Source organism: Squalius cephalus (assembly GCF_949319135.1).
Source record: "Squalius cephalus genome assembly, chromosome: 9".
Taxonomy (NCBI): domain Eukaryota; kingdom Metazoa; phylum Chordata; class Actinopteri; order Cypriniformes; family Leuciscidae; genus Squalius; species Squalius cephalus.
This window is the reverse complement of record NC_137130.1, coordinates 43,993,545-44,019,380: the sequence shown is the minus strand read 5'-3', so window position 1 is coordinate 44,019,380 and position 25,836 is coordinate 43,993,545. Positions and strand designations below refer to the sequence as shown.

Sequence of the window (25,836 nt, the reverse complement as noted above, 5' to 3'; positions counted from 1 at the left end):
TGACAAGTATTCGCTGAGTTTTGTTTCAGTTTATAGACGTGCTCAAGAAAAAAAAGTTCACCGCGACGGAGAGGCAGAAAGCACATCCTGTTTATTTTCTTTATTTTACAAAAGCACAATGTTTTGATTTGATTGTAAGTGGACACATACAAAAGTAGAAATATCACAGATTCTTTTTTTATATTTCTTTTTTCTGTATGACCATAAATGACGGAGAAATTTAAGTTTATTGTGCTACAATGTGAAGAAAATCCAGCAAAACGCGCAGGCGCGTTTGCCGACCTCAGAGGGTTAATTTGTCATCACGGCTGATAGCTGTTGGATGTGTAAAACTTGGACACATTTTAAGCATCAGTTCGGAGATCCTGAGTGAGAGAACAGGGATAAAATCTGTTAGATTTTTGAAACAAGTAACTGATGAAGTACTTGGAGAACTGAACTATGATCAGATACTTTTTATCAACAACTCTAACCATATCAAAGAGTGGATGGCTGGACGTGACTATGATTTTCCATCCTTGATGATAGCTGCTAACGGAAGGGGATGGCATGAGGAGGAAAATCTCATATTGTCTTTCAAAACTCTTCAGCTGGATATTTTTGAGTCTGTTGGGAAAAAAGCTCTGTATGTGATTTGTGTGAAAGTGACCAATGCACATCTTCTCTCCGGAGTAAAGTCATCTAAATGGACTGATTTTTTTGGAGTAGATATCTCCCCCGAAGGTAGCTGGCGGTCACTGTATAAACGCCCCATTGATAAACGGACTGGTGATTTACAATGGAGGATTGTACACAGTGCAATAGCTACGAAAAGACATGTGGTGCACCTCAATCCAAATGTAGAGGTGGGTTGTGTATTTTGTTCTGAAAACGAAACTATTTTTCATCTCTTTGTGCAATGTGTACGGTTGGGTAATTTATTCTCCTTTTTATCTCAATGGATATCATCTTTAGGTGAAGATTTATCTCCTCAATTGTTTATTTTTGGGCCAAAGTATTTTGCTAGTCGTAAACATGTTTTGGTTTTACTAACTTTTGTGTTTGGAACTGCCAAACTCACTATTTGGAAAACAAGGAAAAATGAGATGCTTGGCAAAGATACTTTAGATCCTTTGATGATGTTTAAGGGTTTGGTAGCATCAAGGCTTAGGATAGAATATGCATACTATAAATTGGTTGGGTGCTTACCAGTGTTTGTGAATACTTGGGCCATAAATGGAGTGTTATGCACAGTTAATGAAAATGATGATTTAATGTTGACTTTTTAAGTCATTTTGTTGTCTTTTTTATTTATTTATTTATTTAATTTTTTTGTGTGTGTTTTTCGTAATTGAGATTTTGTAATGCAGATTGTTAGTGGTAACACAGACTGGTTTTTACCTATGTTGTAAATAAAGGTGATTTCAATCCTCATCCTCTCTCTCTCTCTCTAGAGAGAGAGAGAGAGAGAAACCACGCTTGTGCATTTTTTTTTCTCTGATCCGATCATAAACTTGCGCATTACGTACCGTTTCATTAGCTAGTGAACGATCCCGGCTTCAGTGTCATCACTACGACACGGCATTATTACGGCTTTTGTTCACACAGCGCGCGTTCCGGGACTGAACACAGCAATGTTACTATGTAAATTGCCAGGAACTTGTTACTATGTAACTATGTACTACGTTACTAGTACTATGTTACTATTTGTTACTATGTAAATTGCCAGAAGGCGTTCTGGCAATTTCCCGGCAATTTGCCAGGATCATCGCGCTGTGTGAAAGGGGCTTTAGTTACCTTTAGATGAAAAGTAGGTCAGTAAACTTAAATAAAATTGCGATATAGACCAGTGTCTGTCAATATTGTTTTATGGTGCTTAATTTAACCCCTTGTTTGGGTATTAAATATAGACACCTTCTACCTTATTTTGTTTATTCTCAGGTTAGGTAAAGTCAGTCGAATTCGTTCTAAACAGTAAGTATATTAATTTCCATACTTACAATCCAGTCGAAAGACTGCTCCGTGGTTTAGTTCAGCTCAATATTTTGTAAAACAGACTTAAGGCAGGCAAGCTTCTTAATTTCAATTATATGTATTTTTTAATAAATACAGGTTAACTAGTTTACATAAACGGTACTAATATATAAAATAAAAATAAAAGTAAATCAAAACCAAATAATTTACAAGCTTTCATCTTCATGAGGCGCAATGGCAAGGCATCTAACACCGGAGAGGCCGTCCTTGGTGGATCAGCGTCTGACTGGACATGTCATTCCAGCTCTTTTAAAGTCCATCAACTTTTGGACATCTTCAGAAATCTCCTCCTGGAAACTCCCTAAAACTTGTTCATTGGTCATCCTCTCCTGGAAACCCCCTAGGACTTGGTTATAAAGCCTTTGTCTCTCCGTCCTCCTTCTTCTGGACCTTTTCTTCATCGCTGTATCTTCTGTGTCTCGTCCGCAACACATAGACGGTAATGATTGCATTTTTCTTCCTTCTTTAGTAAAGCTCTTTCTAATACATTTTCAATTTCTCTCTACTCTGCCATATGCTTAATAAATGCTTACAACATTCAGTGTGGTCTGTTTTTCTTTATAAACCATCTTCTCAATAAATGACTTTACATCACCAATTGCAGTGTCTCTTTTTTATAAACCATTTTCTTAATAAATGTTTTTACAAACAACAGTTGTGGTGTCTTTTCTATAAACCAATAAAACAATTTCAAATAAAAACATGTCTCAGTGTCTTTTCTATGAACCAGATTCAAGGGTTTCTTATAAAAACTCTTTACAGTGTTTGTCTTAATAATAAGGTTTCTTATAAAAACCTTATACAGTGTTTCCTTATAATAAGATTTCTTATAAAAACCTTATACAGTGTTTCCTTATAATAAGATTTCTTATAAAAACCTTATACAGTGTTTTCCTTTACATAAAGATTTCCCTTATAAGAAATCTATTACAGTGTTTTCCTTTACATAAAGGCATTATTATAGCCAATATAAGCCTGTTTATATGAGTCATAACAGAATAAATTGCATGTTTCACACAACAATATTAAACCGCATAAAGTCTATTTAAATAGGAATCATGCATGTTCTGCGCGTCTCTGTGAATGAATGGAACAGACGCGCTGTTTCATTTACCACACACACACTGAGCCAGGCATGACGCTCGCAATGTTTTCAGCCTAACGTATATGAGGACATTAATGCACTTCATCAACACAGCCGCTCTGAGAGTCACTTCAGCAGCATTTTAGCTTCATTTGAGAAAAACTATCGTCATATCATAAAACACAGACTCAAAGGTCCACACGGCAACCTGTCAAAATAAAAGTTTGGTTTAACCTTTGAAGAAAGTTTTGCTTAAATCATTACATTTTAAATAATTGGTTATAACAATTTAATTAAACCATTAAAATGGAATCAAGAAAACAACAAAAAAAGAAACTTTCGGGTGATGCAAGAGTGAAGTAGTTCAGTGATAAGTAACAGGCAGCCATGGTGAACGCAATAACCGGAGGACGCAGTACAACCGCCTCGCTCTACATTATCCCTTTACATATATATATAGATAGATAGATAGATAGATAGATATAGATATTTGTGTGTGTGTGTGTGTGTGTGTGTGTGTGTGTGTGTGTGTGTGTGTGTGTGTGTGTGTGACACATCATAACGCCTCTCATCTCGTCCAAAGGAGCATCATCAGGATCTTCTGTGGTTTTTAACCCTTAACTGGGAAAATCGATCTTCATGAACTTAAAGCAGTGCTTTCCAGTATGAGAGAAGTTAGATTCCCAACAGGTGTGTTATTAAGACTTAGAACAGAACTTACAGGTGTAAACAGAGGTTTATGTGAGGAAACATTTCATCTTAAAGTGCATTAAACATACAAATGAAAGGGGATAGATTGATTTCTAATCCTAGAGCTGAGAACATTAATATCACAGCCGTCATCTATCATTCCCATTGATATAACGGCTGGTGTTTTAAAACTGAAGCTCAGCAAACATCAGTCCTCAGACTGTCCTGTTGTGTACTTTTGTGAAGTTCAGAGTCGACTAGTGATGGGAGAAACCAAGCTTTTCAAAGCTCTGAATCAACTGAACAAAATGATTCAGTGTTTCGAATTGTTGGAATCGCCACACGCTGGCGACTCGACTCCTGCTGGTCAGAACAGGGAGTGCAGTAACTCAGGCCAAACTTGCACTAAAACAGCTTTTACAAACACATTGCAAATGTTTTATAATCCAAAAGTATAATCCATCAGATGCAGTGAACTAAACATCTAATAAGATTAAATATCAGGTGTCTGTATAATATCTGTTTTTCATGGCAATGGTTTTCTACATTAGACCACATTCTACATTAGAATTCAACCAAGCCATGTAATAAAAACTGATAAAACAGTGCAAATAATGTCGCAGCGGCTTCAGTGCTTGAACCCATAAAATACACCTGGATTAAAATACGTTTAACAAATCTCACTTCTACATGATTTATAAATTGATTGATGTGAATCTACTGTGAAACTAAATGAAGCTGATCTTCATCAACACAAACAGAGCTTGAGAAAAGCACAGATACACACCGTCACACACACTGATGTCTATATGAGGATTTATTACACACATTTATTCTGACATGATATTTCAGTGACAGAAGTTCAGCTGTGTTATTAATGTAATGAAGAGAAAATAAGAGACTCTGTAACATCTCACTGTTACTGATTTATCATGAAGCTCAAAGCATTATGAGTAGAATCTCTCTACAGTCTATTCTCATTCATCAACAGTTTCAATGATGATCCAGAACTAACCCAAAACCCCGGATAGAGCGGGTGATTGAATGTGGTCTGCTCTGTGTGGATGAGGCTCATTGTGTCTCCGCTGACGCTGTAGAAGGACAGAGTTCCTGCATTGTGATCCACATACACTCCTATTCTACGACTGGACACTACAGGGAGAGGAGTCGCTTTGCCATTGTGTAGGAATGAGTATCTGGAGGGAAAGCAGTACAAACTCCAGGACTGAACATTATATCCTAACAAACACTCATAACCGTCTCCCTTCCTGCAGATGCTCTTATAGGACACTGATATAGACACACCATCACCACCACTCCACTCAATCTCCCAGTAAGAGCGTCCACACACACTCTCTCTACACAACACCTGAGCATGACGATCAAATCTGTCTGGATGATCAGGATACGACTGAAGCTCTCTGAGAGTGTCAGTAATCACTCTGTTCTCATCAGACAGACGGAGGCGTTTATGCACTGTGTTCGGATCCAGAGTGAGCTGACGGGAATCTGATGGAGATAAAACACATCAGGAATTATGAATCTGTCTGATCTTTTAATGTCTCTGAACTCTTCATGTTCAATGTATCAGCAGTGGCTAAGTGCAGTTTAATCATCATTCACTTGATCAACTCTAAAACTCTTCTGTCATGTTTTCTTTCAGCTTCTACAGGAAGAACATGAACACACTCAGTGAGTTTCTCTGCTTGTTTTCTGACTTACATTGAAGGAACTCGCACCTGGTCTTGGGAACATCTGTGGAAATCAACAGACATGAAGAGTGTGATTATCAAGTCAAGAGAAAGTGATCCTGCATCCATTGCTAACACATGCAGAAATCCTCCAACACAGAAGATATTTAGAAATGTCTCTGCTTGTTTTCTGACTTACATTGAAGGAACTCACACCTAGTCTTGGGAACAGTGGCTGTGGAAATCAACAGACATGAAGAGAGTGATTATCATGTCGAGAGAAAGTGATCCTGCATCCATTGCTAACACATGCAGAAATCCTCCAACACAGAAGATATTTAGAGATGTCTCTGCTGTTTACAGAGCCCAGATCCTGACACAATCACTGTTGAGGGTTTGATATTATTGACATGTCACCATATTTGATTTGGCTTCTGTAGACATGAACTGAGCACAGATTTGATCAGAGGGAATATGGTTAATCATATACAAAGTAATCATATTGCTTTATAAGACTTGGATTAAAGCTCAACCTCCTTTTTATTCTTTTTCAAAGAGACATCAATTGATCAATACATGTCTAATGCTCAATCATTTTAATCATTCTACTGCTTATTATGGGAATTTCTGTGAATACATGAAAGCCACATTTTAGGTCTAATTATTAAAATCATAAAAATGCATCATTGATGTTTGGTTTTAAATGCTGATATCACAAAATCATATCTCTTAAATTCTTAAAAATATATTGTTATCAGATATTCATTCAGCTTTTGGTATCAATAGAATCAGCAGTATTTAAATATGTGATTTTAACAGTAAATATCAAAAGTTTCCTTCATGTTCATAAATGCATTGTTGTCATAAATAGTGTCTACTTAAAGTCACAGAGTATGGGGATTTAATGTCAGATATCCTGGTTTTAATTATTGGCTTAAAGCACGTTCAACTCGTTCAAGTATTTGCAATAAGACAAACTGGCAACAGAGAATACGGTGAGTTGTGTTGTCTGTAATATTGCTGTCATAATGTGGGGAACTAATTCATACAGTATATTTAGCTTTAATCTGCTAAAATATTGAATCTGTTCTCATCTTTCTCATTTTATCATTGAACAGCCTGGTCCCATTGTTAATACGTAGGTATTAATACGTCATTTTCAGAGACACTAAAATGTACTTTTTTTTTGTACATGTGGATAGATGCTAAAATGTATAATGTGGACGTATCTGCAACATTTAAACGTAGCATTATTACGTTTTTACAGCTACAGAACGTCACATATTTACAAATCTTTCATAGCATAAAGATATCTGTATCATTTTCCTTTTACCTAAACATACCCTTTTTATACAGAATTTAAACAGAATAAAACGTAATGAACAGAGATGTGGCGGAATTTGGAAAATTACAATTTTAGAAACAATATAACATTAAAAAGATGTTTTGACCCGTTGGATTTGGCCGCTACGCCTAACACATAACCATTACTTCAGACTACGTAACGTTATGAAGAAAAACATAACCGACAGACAAGTGTAATCACGATCATTTATTTATTGTGAAAATGTCAAAAGCGCCACCAAAAGTCGTTCATATGACGATGTGTCACAGTCGCAGTATGGATTCTAAAGATTTGGATTACAGCAAGCGAATAAAATTGATGTCTTTTATGAATTTCTGTTGTGTTTTTGGTGTTATACGAGCGTATGGGACGCTCAGAGGGTTCGGTTAAGCACTAGTAGAAATGGTGGTGGGAGTTTCCGATTAGAAAAACTGGAGCAAGAGAGCAGAAAGGTTTAAGTAGGATTATTTCCTTTACAATGAACTTCTGCATGCTTTGCATTAATAATGATTATTATTAAAGAATATAGATAATGAGATTTGTATTTGTTAAATATATTATTTATATTAATCATAATCATTTTGTTTTCAGGGATGACTGAGGTCTTTCTACATTGGGCTTAAAGGATTAGTTCACTTTCAAAAAAATGTTTTGCTGATAATTTACTCACCCCGATGTCATCCAAGATATCCATGTCCATGACATCTTTGTTTTAATTTATTATAATTTTTTTTTTTTTTTTTTTTGTGACCTTTCCAACGTGATGACGTAATATGTGGCGCATCTCAGAGATGGTACAAGACGATATATATATATATATATATATATATATATATATATATATATATATATATATATATATATATATATATTTAAAAAATTGTTTGTTTTTTTTTTGTGAAAATGACCGCTAGATAAGACCCGTATTTCTCGACTGGGATCGTGTCGAGACTTTGAAGCTGCATTGAGACTGACATTTGAACCTTCAAACCGTTGGTTGCCCCCCCCCCCCCCCCTCCCCCCTGTGATAAGCTGTGATAAAGCATTCCTGTTTATTTTTGTTACATTTTTATTGAATTTTAATGTTATGTGTAACAAAATGCCTCTGTATTCAGGTTTGGCTGTAGTTATAATAATGCAAAAACGTGTACACTTCAAATCAACATAAAAAAAAAAGTATTATTTAAGAATTTCTAAAAAAAAAAAAAAAAAAAACATTCAAATCCACATCTTAAAAGTAAGTAATTTTTACGAATTTTTAAAATTATTAAAGAATTCACAAGCCTCTCCATAGAGAGCTATACAGGCATCTTGTGGTAACACCATAAAATGACAACAGATGGCGCTAATCTGCCTTCAAAAATTGATTTAAAAGGCCTAGTCTCTATATTAATCTGAAATACTGCATTAATTGAAAAAATATTTTAAACAATTTGAATTTGTTTTTAAATTATTTTCAGTGGCAAAATGGACCATAATTATTGCATAAACATGAATAATTACCATGAAATCCTCTCAAAATACAATTTTACATTTTACAAATTTGAAAAAATAAAACAATTTCAGGTGTCCGGTCACTTTTGACCGCGAAGAGAATAAGTGTGACTCCCAAATGAGGAGCACCAGAGGGTTTTAAATGTCCTATAGAAATGTACGTGTCACTTGTTCAAGGCTTTGTATTGTTTATTGTGAATGTCATATGATTAAGTATAGTAGCCTACATTAGACATCAAATACATAATATACTCTGCGTCTTTAAGGACTATTTAGCATGAACAAAGGAAATAATACGTTCATACAGTCAAGTGGGAAACACTTTACAACATGTTACACATTTAATTATAGCCACACATGTTAGGAAATATGGTTGCCAATGCAAACATTGACTGTAGATGAAGCGAAATATCTATATTTTTAAAAGATAAAGATTAATGCAAAAAAAGTGCATATAACACTTACCTGAAGACTGTATGGGGCCGATAGTGTCACTGGCTTCACTCACTCCCACTTTACCCACTATCCTGTAGCGGATCGAGTACTGCTTTCCAGACTCCAATCCAGTCAGAGTAAAGTCTTCCTCAGCTGTGTTTATGATAATCCACTGTTCCTCAGCGCCAGAATCTGCTTTCTCCTGCTGGTACTCCACTCTGAACTGCACAGTTTCTCCAGTTGGGGACTTCTGCAGTTTCAGGGACACACTGTCCTCCAGGACCTTCATCACTTCTGGTGGAGGAGGCTTCGACACGGGCTGGAACTGTGTGTCTGTCAGCTTCCCTGATTCATACAGATAGATGGAGGAGCCAGGACTGGAGGGATCAGAGATGGCAGAAATAATGAATCGATATCTCTTTTTATCTTTATTAGCCTCTGAAAAACTTCTGAAAAGAGATAAGTTCTCTCTTATCTTTGAGATGACATCAGGATCATTGAACCCCTTTCTGACAGATGCTAACATGCTAGAATTGTGTTTCATTCCCACATCTAGCTCTTTAAACTCATCAGATTCCAGAAACTTCTTCATGGCTGAAAGATACAGGTCTTCATACTTCAGAGATGTGAAGGTCAAGCACACCACAACATCAATATCAGGATTAAAGAGGATGGTGTTGAGACGGTTTGAGTCTTCAGTTTTGATTCCCTTCAGTATCTCGGTGTGAGAACTCAACAGGTTAACTTCAGCCTTTGCATGATCTAACCACTGGTTAAGCATGTCAGTATTAAAGGGGGAGCTGTAGTGGATCTTCAGGATGTCTTCCAATGAATGTTGCTCCATCTCTCCTCCTCGTATAGCAGGCAAGACCTTGGCCACTGCTTTCAGGAGCAGCGTTTCGTAGGTGCTAAGAGAGCCCTGAAATAAACGGAGCCTCTCTTTGATGTCTTTGAAAACATTTACCAGAGTTTTTCTGGAGAGGTCGTTGCATGTCCTCTGTACTTCTCCCAGGCCCTCTATTATATCTTCAGTGTTGGAAACCAGACTTGTGCTAATTTCTCTCTCCAACTGAGCAGCTTTTGTATCCAGTAGAGAAAGAGGATAGAGCCAGACTTTTATTGGAACTGCATTCTGTGGATTCTCCTTCAGTATAGTGGGGAGCTTCTTGTACACCTCTAGGGCCTCCATGAAAGTGGTGGGGTTCTGTCTAAGGCGGACGTCACCATGAAATGTGCAGGCAATATTCTCAGCCACTTTCTTTTGAGCATCTGTCATATTTACAGCTCCTTGTCCCTTAATGGAAAATTGAGGAATCTTCTCGACCATGATATTCAGTTCTCCCTCAATCTCCTGCTTTTCTTCCTCTTCTGAAAATTTCCAATCAAACACCATGACGGCCTGAGCTCCGTATAGTACACCTGTGACCACATGAGTTGCAGTTTTCTGGTCAAAGACCTGAGGGTAGGTGGTCAGTCCCAACTGAGTCATAGTGAGCTGTTCGAATCTGGAGGTTTCACTGTAATACATTGTAACTCTGGACTGTTGGTTTGAGGATTTGGTGTCACGCAGGAACTTGGCAGATCCTCCCACCTCCACCAGCCCTGCCAAGAAGCTGGCCTTCAGGGAAGCACTTACATCCAGGAGACTGGACTTACTGGAGAGAGAGTCGGAGCTACTGAACTTCAAATCTGTCCTTGGCTGTGGACGGGTGTCCAAATCTTCTCTCAATGATTTCTTATCCCACAGAGTGACACCTGAAATGAGAAATTACTTTTAAAGTTACTAGTGCAAAATGCCCATGCAAAATCAGTTTTTGTGTGTTTTTAGTAATTGTTGGTTTGGTGTGTTTGAGTTCTCATTGTTACAATTGCAAAGCAAAAGTTCAGTGACATTTTTATTTGTGCATGGTAGAAAGCAAATACTGATACTGACATAATGACATACAATAAATGTGGATAGTTGAACTACACGATTCAGGGAGCAGGCTACACAGTGAACTCAGAGAAAACGCTACTTAAGCTCCGCTGCTTTCTTCAACCCTCTCTGTCTCTGGTCCTGCGCTGTGCTCAATCAGTGTGTGTTTGAGAGGGGGAGTGGCCACCTGTGCTCACTCAGTGTGCAGTGTGAGAGGGGGAGGGGCCAGCTGTGCTCACTCAGTGTCAGTGTGAGAGGGGGAGTGGCCAGCTGTGCTCACTCAGTGTCAGTGTGAGAGGGGGAGTGGCCAGCTGTGCTCACTCAGTGTGTGTGTGAGAGGGGGAGTGGCCAGCTGTGCTCACTCAGTGTCAGTGTGAGAGGGGGAGTGGCCAGCTGTGCTCACTCAGTGTGTGTGTGAGAGGGGGAGTGGCCAGCTGTGCTCACTCAGTGTCAGTGTGAGAGGGGGAGTGGCCAGCTGTGCTCACTCAGTGTGCAGTGTGAGAGGGGGAGGGGCCAGCTGTGCTCACTCAGTGTGCAGTGTGAGAGGGGGAGGGGCCAGCTGTGCTCACTCAGTGTCAGTGTGAGAGGGGGAGTGGCCAGCTGTGCTCACTCAGTGTGCAGTGTGAGAGGGGGAGTGGCCAGCTGTGCTCACTCAGTGTGCAATATTGTGAGAGGGGGAGGGGCCAGCTGTGCTCACTCAGTGTGCAGTGTGAGAGGGGGAGGGGCCAGCTGTGCTCACTCAGTGTCAGTGTGAGAGGGGGAGGGGCCAGCTGTGCTCACTCAGTGTCAGTGTGAGAGGGGGAGGGGCCAGCTGTGCTCACTCAGTGTCAGTGTGAGCTTCTTTTACCAATATTAACGATATCTTTTGCATAATCCAAACAACGTCAAACTTGGCACTGCACTTACTCGTGCCCGTAGCAAGACACCTGTCAAGTTTGAAATCCATCGGACTTCGGTTCGAGAGATATGCGAATAACACACACACACACACACACAGACAAAAAGACGTTCCCGTAATTTATAGATAGATATAATATACAGAAGTAAACAGCGTAGGTGACTTACAGATTCAGTTAACATCCACAAATGAATAAGCGTGACGATTCAGGGAGCAGGCTACACAGTGAACTCCAAAAAAAAATGCTACACTTGAGCAAACAGTTTGTGAATAAGTTACTACAAATGATGGCCGTGAACAAAATATAATATTTAGAAGTAAACAGTGTAGCTGACAGAGTGTTTATGTCAGAATGTTTATTTTTAAACCACAACTTTCTAAGTGCTTCTATCCCATACAGAAATGTAATATATGTCAATATATGTAAATTACATAATGTCAGTGCCCATGTATGTCTGCTGCCTATATGAGAATATAAGCAAAATTCATTTATGTAAAACACATAGACATACTGTATATGAAACATATATTTCAAAATATAGCAAAAATGGCCGTTTTCATGTAAGTGCCATATATTTTCCCGTATATGCACATAAATGTGAAATATATGTAAGACGCATATATGTACTTATTTCCATAGTGCATACTTTCACTTATATAGGGAATGTCTTCGAATAAGTCCTAACATGGACTATAGTTGGAGATTTTGTGTCTGTATTGTGTGAATACCAAATATAGTATTTTTAATACAATAATGCGGTGTTTTCTTTGTAATTTTTTACAAAATACATCCACAAAGTACCATAACCATATGCCACAGCTTTAAAAATGCATCAGTATCACATGCATGTATGTTTACATACATTTATTAAATATGTGGAAAACAAATATGTATGTCACATATTTATACTTAATGTTGTCCATATATGCGAGAAACCAATACTATACTGTAATACATGCAGATATATGGTATCATATATGGATGAACTCAAATATTTTCTTCACATGTTTGGACACATAAATGTTCATATATGTTGCAGGCATATATTGTGTTCTCAGATAAGTCAAATATATGTATAGATATATGTCATGCTATTTAAAATATAAGTACATATGGCCATATATTACATTTTTGTATGGGATTACCGATATATTTGAACATATCTTTTGCATTTCTAATCCAAACAATGTCAAACTTGGCACTGCACTTTCTCATGCCCGTAGGAAGACACCTGTCACACACACACACACACACACACACACACACACAGACAGACTGACTGACTGACAGACAGACAAACAGACGTTGCTGTAATTTATAGATAAATTTACAAGGAAGTGATGTACTGTTGAAGAAGCATGCAGGTTTTATAGTGTTGTTAAACAAGTATTGGTAATTAGTGATGCAATATTTGATGAAGAGGGGAAATAAACTTTTATTTATTTATATATTTTAGGTTTGTAAAGCACCTGGAATGAAGGTATCCTTGCGGCAGTCATACAGCATACCAGGAAACAGATGTCTTCCTAGAGCTGCCACTTCAATGGGCTGTGATGCCAGGGCTGCAGTAAATAAATAAAAGGTATAATTTATACTTAGAATATTTATCATATATTAACTAAATTATATCTGATGGTAATGAATACTGTTTAACTCTTTACCCGCCAGCATTTTTGAAAAAAGTTGCTAGCCACTGCCAGCATTTTTGATCAGTTTCACAAAATTTTCATGACCCCCCAGAATATTTTGTTCTGTGAATATCTCAAACATACAAAATTTTAAAATAAAGAGCACACCCTCTGCTTTAAAAACAAAAAGGTTTTATTCTATCTTGATTGTAGTGGGACGTATTGTGGCGCTGTAATTAGACTAATGTGCTTGGGGTAGCGTAGGTCCAATTACGAGCAGGGTGGGACAGTATAAAAGAACATGTAGTCACCTCCTGCGTGTGCTTGGCGTTTGAGCGTCGCGTCATTGCCCGTGGGACCGCCCCTTGTTTCTGCAGCGCTTCCGCTTTGAGGTAGGTGCGTTTGAGCTAGGTCGTAAAAACAGATGTGGGATTTTGTGTAAACGCTTGTTTTGTTTATAGCTGTGTGGATGGCCCGCGGCTGTTGGCGGCTCCGGCTCTCACGTTACATGCCTCTTGCAGTCCCGTGTCTCATATGCTTTGAGGTAACCTTATGTGTGTGCGTTGGCTGCTTAGTTAGTACCCAGGTATGTGATTTGTCGTAATGACTGTGTGATTCATAGCTGCGTGGATGGCCCGCGGTTTGAGTTTTGAGTGGCTGCTCTCCCTTTGCATTCCCGTGCTTCGGGGATGTTGTGTCCTGTTCCTGTGTATGCGTGGATGGGCGATGGGTTTATGAATTAAAGGTACGTGAAACGTCCACTTTGTATAACGCTCATTTTTTATATATATTGTAAGTATGTTTATGTTTGTATTTTAAAGGAGAACATATGTTCTGAGACGCCTGGTGGGCAACGCTGATTTGACGCTGCTGTTTTCATATCTCAAGATTATCCTTATAACAAACTTCTCCAACACACGTGTGTGTGTGTGCGTATGTGTGTGCGCACTGCGCAGCCTAACGTGACGCCCGTTCTCCAGTATTAACCACTCTAAACGATGAGTGTTTTCCACACTATACATTCAAATATTGCAGTATTTTCATTTATAATTGTTGGTGTATTGAGTGATCTGATTTGTTTATTTTGAGTTTTACAGTGTTGTATTTATTTTGATTTGTGAGTTCCTTCAAGAGGTGCTGGTAGAAGGTCAGTGAGTAATACCCAATGCCAGCACCAAACTTCGACTTTCATATTTTCATTTTCTGTAGTATTTTCTTGTTTGTTGATCTAAATGTTTATTATTTGTGCATGTTTGAGTGAGGGTGTTGTATGTTGAGACCATAAATAATTTCACACTCTTGTTACAGGAGCTGAGGCTTTGGGACAGACCACTAGTAGGCCCGTACGTGGTGGTAGAGAGCTCGTCACAGAGTGCTGTGTGATTATTTCTTGACTTTATTGCAGTGTGTGTGCTGTTACTTGTACACGGGGTGTTGAGAGTGATATTGAAGCCTTGGGCGTGTGTCTGCCATCAAGCCTCGGCCTCCTTTGGATTATGGTCTCTCCTGCATGTGTTTGTTGATGATTCTCAGCTTTTATATATATTAAAAATGATTGTATTTAAATAAAAACTTTTGTATTATTGGTATCCACGTCTCTAGCCCTTTCTTGCTAATCACGTTCCTGTGTATCCTTTACCAATTCTTAGTAGTAACATCTATATTTCCCTATTAAATAGGGTGGCGTAGTCATGTGACGCTAGAGGCAGTGTTCCTATATGTGCCCCAAGTGTGAAGGGCCAAGGTCCCGCTACATTCATGCATTTCCTTTTTAAGTAAAAAAAAAAAACAACCATTTGAGCAAAAACCTGAAAAAAATCACGTTTTTGTCAAAGACTACATCTAGATCTAATTCAGAACGTTGATCAAAACATAGATGGATAGAGCAGATTGAGTCAACACCCTCAAAGCTTGCACAGTCCTATAGCTTGTCCTGGGTCGACTTTTCATTCGGCAACATTAGGCAGTTTGATTAAGGCGAGACACTACAGGTGAATAGGGTAAAAGTTTTAACTAGCAGATATCACCATGAAACTTTCCCACTTGATTACCTACATTAAGATGAGAAAAAAAATGTATTACAAGTTTTCTGTAATTTAATGTTTAAATATGCAAATTATGCTATATCTAATTAAATATGCGCTAATTTGCATAATATTTAAAAAAAAAACGAAATCTGAGTATTGGATAAAGCCAGGTTAAAAATTATTTTTTCATTGTGTTCACATATTAGATGGGAAAACAATTACAGAGGGATTTATGGATATCTACTTTTGTTATCCTGTAAATCAGAAAATACTGTCAATAGCCTTAAAAAAAATAATTTTGCCATGTTTTTTGGAATAAAATGTTAAATAAATCAGGCTAGGAATAATATATTTACAAATCCCTCTGTAAATGTCTTATAACTAGGTACAAGACTGGAGAGTTTGGTGTATATCGGTGCTACTGAAGTGGAGATTTCAGACTTGGAGTTTGAGAGAAAAGTAATTTTGAGAAAACGGGCTCTAAAGATTTATCATCAGCCAATGAGATTGCGCATTCAGTCCTTTTACTTTCACGATTGGTTGCTGATAAAAAGGAAATGACCATATTTGGATCTGACAGGATTGTACAGGAGAGAGAGAGCTTTCCAGCGGTGTGTGTGATGACAGGAGCAGACAGCGATCGCGGAGCAGCGCGTTGATTAAGAACGCTAACTTTTGTTGAATTTATGAGAAATCTACAGACGCAAACAGACAAAGTGTAATAAAATAAAGACCTAAATGTGTATTTCGGACTTTTTTTCACCACAAGTCTGAAAGAAGACATGTTGAAGACAAATATCCAAAAATCTCAAAATTGACCAGTAAAAAAAACCGATGTTTTTGCCTGCCGTGTCTCGCCTTAATGTGATGTTTAATGTTGATGAATGAATGTTTCTGCTTCTTTTTCACCTGTGTTTTGATCAGGAGATTCGGTACTCTTTCAGAAGATGCGTAATAGTGCCTCCTACCGTAAAACAGTGAAAACACGAAATGCCGGAAATCTCCGTCAATGGCGGGGAAGCGTTTTGTCACAAATTATGGACATTTTCGTCAATGGCAGGGAAAGAGTTAATACTGAAAAAATCCATTTTAAAATAAAGATGCAAGCAGCAATATGGGGTCAAGCAAGCACTGAAGCCATAGCAAGCACATGGCATGGCAAAGAAAAGGGTCATAGGAAATACAGTCAGGTCAGTATAATTATATCATATAAAATGCTTTATTTGCATGTACACATTTAAAAGACGCTTTTATCCAAAGCAACTTACAATTGAGTCTCTTACATCAGTCACCAGAGCAAGCTGTGCTTGCACCTCCTATTCAGGCAGGCACAGCAGATCCTGCTTTTGGCAGAAACCAAACTGCTCTTCCAGAGGGCAATTTACTTTCTGGCTGAAGATTTGGAAACTTTGGGACTTGTCCCTGAAAGGTAACAGCTCATAGATTCTGATCTCTCAACTGAGGATGTTGAGACACTTTTGACTTCCAGAGCTCCCACCACAAGAAAATTGTATGACCTAAAATTGCGGAGTTCCTTTGTAGGATCTTTCTGTGGTCCTGGAGAGTTTTGTTTTTTTATTAGAGGCTCCATTTGAGCCCTTAGAGCCTCAGAGAGGCTTCTCACTTTTAAGGTGGCTCTACTATTTACATTGACATTGCTCAAAAGAGTAGGAGATCTGCAGGCCCTGTCAGTAGACTTTGCCCCAGGTATGATCAGAGCTATTTTGCACACCTGTAACCAGCCACCCGGTCGAACTTCCCTTCGCTGCATGAATCGCCATAGCAATAGAGAGGCTGCATCTACTATAACCAATCCAGGCTCTTAGGATTTATGTCGGGCCAGTGGCGTACATTCTCCCAGTTTTTTGCAAGTGTGGATATCTGCAGGTTGGAGTAATGAGCATGACGAAAGGTTGGGGCATGCCGAATGGTAGGTGCGCGTAGAAGGGTCTTCATTATTGGTCGCGAAAGCTGTCGACCAATGTGTGCGGCAGGGTTAGTTTCTGTTGTAGCAATTCACACCTCCAAAACACACCTCCTTTCTGTACACCCATTGCTCCAACCTGCAGCTACCCCTGTCTTGTTTTCTGGTCTGCTTTAGTAACACAGTCACCAAGCAGTGCCTTTCCCATTGGATTATAGATGCTATCACTCTGTCCTGTGAGGCTCTCGTAATGGCTTTGCCTCTGGAAATCCACAAGGAGTGTAGCATCTTCTATAGCTCTATCTAGGGGTGAGCCCTTACATGAGGTTTGTGCTGCAGCCGGCTGGCCCTCTCCGCACACATTACTCAGGATTTACAGTCTGGACTGTAGCCAGGTCACAGGTCCTTCAGGGTTTACCAAGTCATGTCTGCATTCAACAGTTGTCTGTGCCAGTATTACACAGCCTTGTTGAGGAGACAATCTCTCTCAGTGTGGCAGCGTTGGTAATGACATTCCCATAGTGTCAATGCCATGACAGCGTTGAGTTCCGAAAGGGAACGTTTCCGGTTACGCATGTAACTTGGTTCCCTGAAAGGGGAACTAGATGCTGTCCTGGTGTTGACACTATGGAAATGTCATTACCAACCCCTCTTAGGGAACCAGGTTATATACGTAACCTGAGACATTTTTCCTTCAAATGATATTTAATCTGTCCAGTGATATTTTTGATAGCACATTCACATTTTGTAACAACATTTCAATCTTACCTGGATGTTTTTTGTTTCCTTCGTCTGCTAAGAAATGAAGTCCTCTGGTGTCTTTATTTAAAATCTGAAGTTCATCAGATTTGGGTTGTAACACTTCCTTTTTTTGAAGGAATGATTCATAAAAAAATAAATAAAACTTCCACAAAGATTTTTTATCCTTAATCTCATGAAATACATCTGGTTACACTTGCACATTTTGTCTGAGGGAGTGCACTTACCTGTGCATTCACCGCAGCTAGGGTCGCCAACCACAGATATGTACAATAGATGCAGCTCGGCTGATTCAGGTACGTCAAAACTGCCACCATCTTGGAATCGTCAACCAGGAGACCTGTTTGAATGTCAATGTGAAGGAGATGCCTGTCACGACCTTGTCTTGTTTAGTTTCATTGTCATATTCTGCTTAGTTTTGCCTGTCACCATTTGTTCTCGTTCTTTGTTTGTTGTTTCTTAAGTGTTCCTTTCTAATTATTTATAGTTATAGGCTGCCTGCATTTTTCTTATAAAATAAAGGTAAAATTATTATTATCATTTTAATTACTATATTATATTTATTCTTAAATACTGTAATTTTATAATAATGAAATAGTGCAACCCTACAAGTAGGCACGATGTGAATGTTAAATCGCAATTTTAACCAGAATTTAACCAGATTTCCCCACTAAACTGTGCAGCCCTAGTTGCTCCTGATTTCAGCATGTTCATAGTTGTTTTTTTTATACAGGGACCAGGGGTCTCATTGCCAAAAGCCAAAAATGGCGTACGCAAATAAATATTCAGACTTATAAAACCGTTCGTACGCCAGAACCTGCGCAGAATTCACTTTATAAATCCCAGTCAGCAGAAGATTGTGCGCACATGCGTCTCCACCCCGAAATAACCATATATGGAGCTTACAATGCCTAGTTTTACTATGCAGATCCTCATCTGCATATCATTTGCATATGATTATTCATTCACGTTAACGGTACAAGACACATTACATTAATAAAAATCAAGTAGTTGCCTATCCTTGCCTTGTTTTTGAATACATAAATCAAATAGTGTAAAATGCATTATTTTCTCAGACAATCTGGTTATCATGATAAGCAATTATATCTGTGGTTAAAACATTAAAACACAGCACGCCACAGGAAAAGTGTTCAAAAACATCCCACAACAAATATTTATATTGATTGAATTTGAATATAAAAAATGGGTAACACTTTAGAATACTGTTCCTTCATTAATGAATAACTACACAGGAACAATGAGTAAATCACTATTAACATTGTAGTAACTACTATTAACTAACAAGAAACTCTGATTAACGAATGAGTAAGTAATAGCGCTCAGTCGGATGTGGTAGTTCACTATTAGCTAATCAGTAACTACTATTTTTCATACCTCACTGAAGACTACTAAGAACTACTATATACAGGTTCATAATTAATATTAATAATGCATAATATATAATAATGTAATGGTAACTCATTAGTAATGAATCAAGTGTTACTACATCCTTCTAAAGGAACTACTAATAATTTGGATCAGTATTCTAAAGTGAAAAACATGATAACAACCTACAGTAATATTGACTGAAGTCATTGTAAGCTTTTAAGGCTTTTGTAAGGTTTTGTATAGTAATGACTCAAGTGTTACTACATCTTTCTAAAGGAACTACTAATTATTTGGATCAGGGCTGCGTTCTCCGATAACGTTGTCTCTTAGCGCGCTACGAAGACTCAAAAGGTACACCTTAACTACAGGTATACATTTCCTACGTGTGTTCTCCGAACTATACCTTAGGATGTTGCTCAAGGTAACCTTCTTAAGTTCGACCTTAGCAGGCGCTGTCCATGGTGGAGGCGCTGAATAGGTTGATATCGATGCCTCGATGATCGATTGTGCGCTCTTTCCTTCACAGCGGTATAGGTAAAGTATTGAGAAAACAATGTTCTTTATAAAGAAGCGTTTTAGAAATAGTACAAACTGCATTCATCGGAGCTCATTGAAATATGTACATGCAGAAATAAATATGAGTATGTGTTTATAATTTAGCAAGTGTGCAATCCCAAACCCTCACGGCCATAAGTGTATTAATGTTCTCCACAACGTATGCTGATTATCCACCAGCCATGTAGTTGACATACACTAACTGGCTCCGCGGACGGCGCCGTCTTTGATTTAAAACAAGTACTCGCTGTCTCGCTGCCATAGCTATAAAGTTTGTGTAAACTCATCTTTCTTTATATAGACTCCTAAGCCTTTTCTGTCAAATGGTTCGCCAGCTGATGTGCCTTAGGATAGTAATTCAAAAAGCTAACAACCATTAGTGTATGGAAACTTTATTAATGAAAACACTTCCATACACTGGGTGTAGGCTATAACAACTTAAGTATTTTATGTGTAAAATTTTAAAGTAAAGTAAAAATGTAATTTTAATACTAAATCAGATTTTATATTAAATGTTCATATAAAATTTTCTATGTGTAATTAAACTGCGATGTAAAAAAGCTTTTTGCGTAGTGGTGGCCACTAGCGGTATGAACCGTCAGCAGCGATAAGGTATAGCTAAGAGCGCTCCAGACCAACCTTACGAACGTATGACTTACAGAAGGTATACTTAACTAAGAAGGTTTCGGAAAACACGTATTAACGATAAGGTACTTCTTAAGGTACAACTTAAGAACGACGTAGCGTTAAGGTAGTTTCGGAGAACGCAGCCCAGTATTCTAAAGTGAAGATAATGGGAACACACTAGTAATGACTAAAGTGTTACCAAATCCATTGGAAGGAATTACTATTCAAAATCTTACAAAAATCTCAAAAGCTTACAATGACTTCAGTCAATATTAGGTAGTTATCATGTTTTTCACTTTAGATACTGATCCAAATAATTAGTAGTTCCTTTAGAATGATGTAGTAATAATTGAGTCATTACTAGTGGGTTACCATTACCTTTTATTATAAATTATGCATTATTCATGTTCATTATGAACCTGTAGATAGTAGTTCTCTGGTAGGTATGAAAAAAATAGTAGTTATTGATTAGCTAATAATGAACTACTACATTCATCTGAGCGCTATTACTTACTAATTTGTTAATCAGAGTTTCTTGTTAGTTAATAGTAGTTACTAGAATGTTAATAATGCGTTACTCGTTTGTTACTGTGTAATTATTCATTAATGAAGGAACAGTATTCTAAAGTGTTATCAAAAAAATTTGTAACTTCTCAGTAATGATTTCATGTTTAAGTGTTTAACTCCATTAATTTGAATGGCATATTTAATCTAAATGTTTATATCAGAAGTAAAACATAGTTTAAATCATTATTTTATTTATTAAACTGTTATTTGCGTCAGTTTCACTAAACGGCCCAGCGCGCTCGCTGCCGCGGACATTTAAGAAGGGATGGATATTTGCTTCAAGTGACAGGCTTGGTGAGTGAAATTATTTGTATTATCTTAATGTATATGTTTAATTTTCTTTAGATTTTCTGTCTAAAAGTGACCAAAACGACACTTAACTCCAGCTCACCATCGGTGTCGCCAAACTGCTCTGTCTCCAAAACGTTCGTACGCATGGGTCAGAGTTTGCATGCAGGTGCGCAAATTTTCCCGTCAAGTTTGTTTTTATAAATCACAACTTATGCGTCGGAAGTGGCGTACGCCTCTTTCAGGGCCTGTTTTGTGCATACGCAATGGTTATAAATGAGGCCCCAGATGCCACTGATGAGTGCTGCTGACTCCTCCTAACCTTCTCTGATCAAGTCAAGTCAACCTTTATTTTTATAGCATATTTAAAAACAACAGAAGTTGACCCAAAGTGCTGTACTACGGAGCCCGGGAAGTCACCTCTGGGAAAAAAAAAACAATCTGTGGCGACGGTTTTGCAATCCGTCCGCTCAGTTTATAAACCGTACTCACGAATTCTCAAACTGTTCCCTCGGTTTAACAAATCGTGCCCACGGATTAATAAACCGTACCCACGAGTTTCTAATCCGCGCTCTCAGATTTGTAAACCGTGCCTTCAGTTTTTGCAATCTGTACCCACAAATTCATAAACCGTGCCCACGTTTCGCAATCCGTTCCCACGGGTTTGTAAACTGTACTCACGGATTTGTTGTGGCTCGCCCTCGTTTTAGAAGAACACAAGACCGTTGTTAACGAATCATATTTTATATTGTTTTATTGAATATTAAGTGGAATCAAATTGTCTTGCGTTTGCATGTTTAAAGTGATTCGCAATTGTAGCGTGTATATGAACGACGTGCATCAAAATATTTTGTTTATTTGTGATAATATTAGCACTTTATTATTATTGTCTAACCTGTATTATGACTGAAATTTGTCAAATTGCTTTGTTCCTTTTTTTGTAAGTTTCGGACAAGCGTCTTCTAAATATGTAGCCTAAAATGTAGTAATAATAATAATAATAATAATAATAATTATTATTATTATTATTATTATTATTATTAGCCTATTATTATTTGAGTTTATAACTATAAATAAGTTCACATAAGACAGACATTTATCATGAAATCATTTGTGAATGCTTTATTTTTAAGCAAAAATTATGCAAAAAATTTAGGCCTATTTTATCCAAAACTGTAAAAGGTTAGTTAATAGCCTATACAAATAAAGCATTGATAAATTATTTTATGAAAAACATATTACTGTATTACTAAGTTAACTCATTTATAGTTATAAACTCAAATAATAATAATAATAATTATTATTATTATTATTAATTATGCCTACATTTTAGGCTACATATTTAGAAGACGCTTTTGTCCAAAACTTACAAAAAAGGAACAAAGCAATTCGTCAAATATACTGGTTAGACAATAATAATGAAGTGCTAAGATTATTACAAATAAACAAAAGATTTTGATGCACGTCATTCTTAAATAGTAGCCTCTATTCCACCCCATACCCGCTACAATTGAGAATCACTTTAAACATGCAGACGCAAGACAATTTGATGTGTTCCACTTCATATTTAATAAAACAATATAAAATATGATTCGTTAACAACGGTCTCCTGGTGTTCTTCTAAAATGAGGGCGAGCCACAAATCCGTGAGTACAGTTTACAAACCCGTGGGAACGGATTGCGAATGCGTGGGCACGGTTTATGAATTTGTGGGTACAGATTGCAAAAACTGAAGGCACGGTTTACAAATCTGAGAGCGCAGATTAGAAACTCGTGGGTACGGTTTATTAATCCGTGGGCACGATTTGTTAAACCGAGGGAACAGTTTGAGAATTCGTGAGTACGGTTTATAAACTGAGCGGACGGATTGCAAAACCGTCGCCACGGATTGTTTTTTTTTTCTCCCACAGGTGACTTCCCGGGCTCCGTACTTTACAGATCAAGCAAGAATAAACTTTTTTTTTTAAATACAACATCATACATTCTATCTAGATTCGTGAGTCTCTTTTTCATGCCGAGCCGATTTTCAACTTTGTCGTGCGTAGTTTATCGTGCAGTGTTCGTGCTCTGTACAGGGGGAAACGAGAGGCGATAAACCTCTCCCGACCGGCAATCGGATGGTCGGATGAATTTCTGGCATGTCAGAAACATGTGGTCTCTCCTCATTACTATATCGCACAGTTTAAGCAGAGTTACGAACCGATCGCCCTAAACTCAGTGTTTTTTCCCTCACTGCGCCTGCGCAAAAACAGAAGTGTCACCATTTCATCTTTAATGTAGCAAGAAAGAAAACGAAAAGAGGGAGATCTTTAAGTTCTGTAGCTACAAATTACTGTAGATTACCTCCATTCGTGTTGCAGAATGGATAAACCATATTATCATGTATGGTAATCAACCTAAGTAATCAACCTAAATGTTTTTAGACAATTTTCAGTGAGGAGGAGGAAGCTTCTATTAAATCTTGTATTATCTTGCAGCATGTCGGTTATGCGGTGATGCGCTATGAAATTATTGCGTGGCAAATTAATTATAATAGCCTATCAATTTTATAATAAAAGTGCGCCCTCCCTAATAATAATAATACAATAATACTAATAATAATTTAATTCATAAATTGGAAATGCTAAATCCTCTTGATAATGATAGCTGATGCTTGTTTTGACAATATCTCTGGATCCACGATATCATGGTCTATTGGCGCAACCCGGCACGGCGGTTTATCGCACATATTTCACACGTAGATTGTGAGCAGTCAAGTCACAGCTCGATGATCGGACCATATAGTGTGAGCACATAAAATGTGAGCTTTGGCTTTGGCTTTACATCTACTTGTTCAGTTCAAATCGCGCAGAATTCGCACAGTGTATGCCTGCCTTAAGGGTGTAAAAGGTCACTAATATATTTTTGGGTGCGAGCCCAAAAAGTGCCTTGTAAACAAAAGTTAAAAAAATTAAATCCACCCTTAATTTCACTGGGAGCCAGTGTAGAGATACCAAAACTGGGGAAATATGATCCCTTTTTCTTAATCCTGGATGCCCCCCATACATTCTAAACGATTTAAAAGACTATTATGGACTATTGTATCGAACGCAGCACTGAGATCTAACAAAACTAGGACAACAGGCGAACCTGAGTCCATGGAGAGTAGAATATAATTTGTGACCTTCAATAATGCAGATTGAGTGCTGTGCAACACATCTGAAACCAGACAGAAATGTATCCAAAATGTTAAATGTATTTAGATAGGAGGGCTGGGAATAAACAACTCTCTCCAAAATCTTTGACATGAGAGGCAGTTTGGAGATCGTTCTGTAGTTGTCATGTATTGCCGGATCCAGAAAAGTTTTTTTTTAACAAGGTGTAGCAGTATGAGTTAAACTCATAACTGCTCAGCGTTCTATTGGCCAATCGCTGCCACAGCCCCCTATAAATACAGGTAGTTGTCCTTCTGACTGCCTCTTGCTCGCTGGTGACGGAAGTGCATCATACTTCCGGGTCATTCGCTCCGTGTTTTGCTGCTGCGCTTCTACAGGTAAAGTAGTGGCTCTGCTGTCTCTGCCCTCATTCCATTGGTATCGGCTGCCGTTATGTTTACTATGCATTGAACGCTCATAGATCTCCGGTTGGCGGGCCAGTCCTTCACTCCGTCGTTCAACACATTCAAAAGCGGATGTTACTGAAAGCTGCCTGTACTGTTTGTACCCTTTGAGCTGCCTCCTCCTGGGTGATACAAAACGCTGCTTGATCGGTATGTAGGATATATAGTGTAGGATTTATTTGTTTGATTTGGGGTTAATTCACTTTTTTTTTATTTTTTTTATGAATAACAGGAACCGGGCTGGTTCAACGGGAGATTGACTTCAGCTGCAGAGCATTCATTCACTAGCTGCTGTTTTGCCTGGATTGCTGTTTGTTTAACGTGCATTTTGAACATTGTACCATCAACTTTAACGTTATCTGATTTCTGCACGTCCGTCCTGGAGTGTTGCTTGCTTAATGTGTATATTTTGAACATTGTATCAGCAACGTCCTGGACAGCTGTTTTCCTCATGTGTGTTTTGAACCTTATGTACCAGCAACTCTAACGTTACTCGATAACTGCACAGCTGTCTGCCTAACGCAGATTTTGAACATTGTATCACCAACTTTACTTGATCGCTGCATGCCCGTCCTGGACAGCTGTTAATGTGTATGTTTTGAACATTTATTCCAGCAACTCTACTTGATCACTGCCCGCCCGTTCTGCCTTCACGGCCACTGGGCAATCACGGTCATACGGTCGAATGTGTGAGCCTCCAGTTTTATGTGGGTCAGTATTTTAAACTGTTTGAATGCAGCTAAAGGGGTTGGCTCTTTACAGTTATAATTTGGTTAAGAGGTTTATTTTTCTTTTCATTATTTTGTTTTCAATTTAGTTAAAATTTGCATTATGGTTTGTTTGTTTCTTTATTAGTGACTTTAGTTTCTCATTAGATAAACTAATTCAGTTAATGCATTTATATTTTG

General features: G+C 38.0%; 2 protein-coding genes across 4 annotated transcripts in view; one reads left to right on the top strand and one right to left on the bottom strand.

Moving 5' to 3' along the window:
- LOC307164987 (uncharacterized protein) overlaps nucleotides 1-25,836 on the top strand; it is a 188,619-nt gene that overhangs the window by 123,751 nt on the left and 39,032 nt on the right. The gene's annotated exons all lie outside the window — the stretch shown is intronic.
- LOC307164940 (stonustoxin subunit beta-like) overlaps nucleotides 2,489-25,836 on the bottom strand; it is a 50,085-nt gene continuing 26,737 nt past the window's right edge. For 2 of the 3 annotated variants that reach the window (XM_079882164.1, XM_079882165.1), the window contains exons 2-8: nucleotides 18,132-18,244; nucleotides 17,914-17,977; nucleotides 13,036-13,128; nucleotides 8,783-10,507; nucleotides 5,678-5,713; nucleotides 5,510-5,542; nucleotides 2,489-5,296 (exon numbers count right to left, since the gene is read on the bottom strand). In XM_079882164.1, coding sequence (XP_079738290.1) covers nucleotides 4,752-5,296; nucleotides 5,510-5,542; nucleotides 5,678-5,713; nucleotides 8,783-10,507; nucleotides 13,036-13,128; nucleotides 17,914-17,977; nucleotides 18,132-18,221 — 2,586 coding nt within the window. In that variant the 5' untranslated portion in view covers nucleotides 18,222-18,244 and the 3' untranslated portion in view covers nucleotides 2,489-4,751. The remainder of the gene's footprint in view (nucleotides 5,297-5,509; nucleotides 5,543-5,677; nucleotides 5,714-8,782; nucleotides 10,508-13,035; nucleotides 13,129-17,913; nucleotides 17,978-18,131; nucleotides 18,245-25,836) is intronic. The other variant, XM_079882166.1, reaches the window with a different exon arrangement.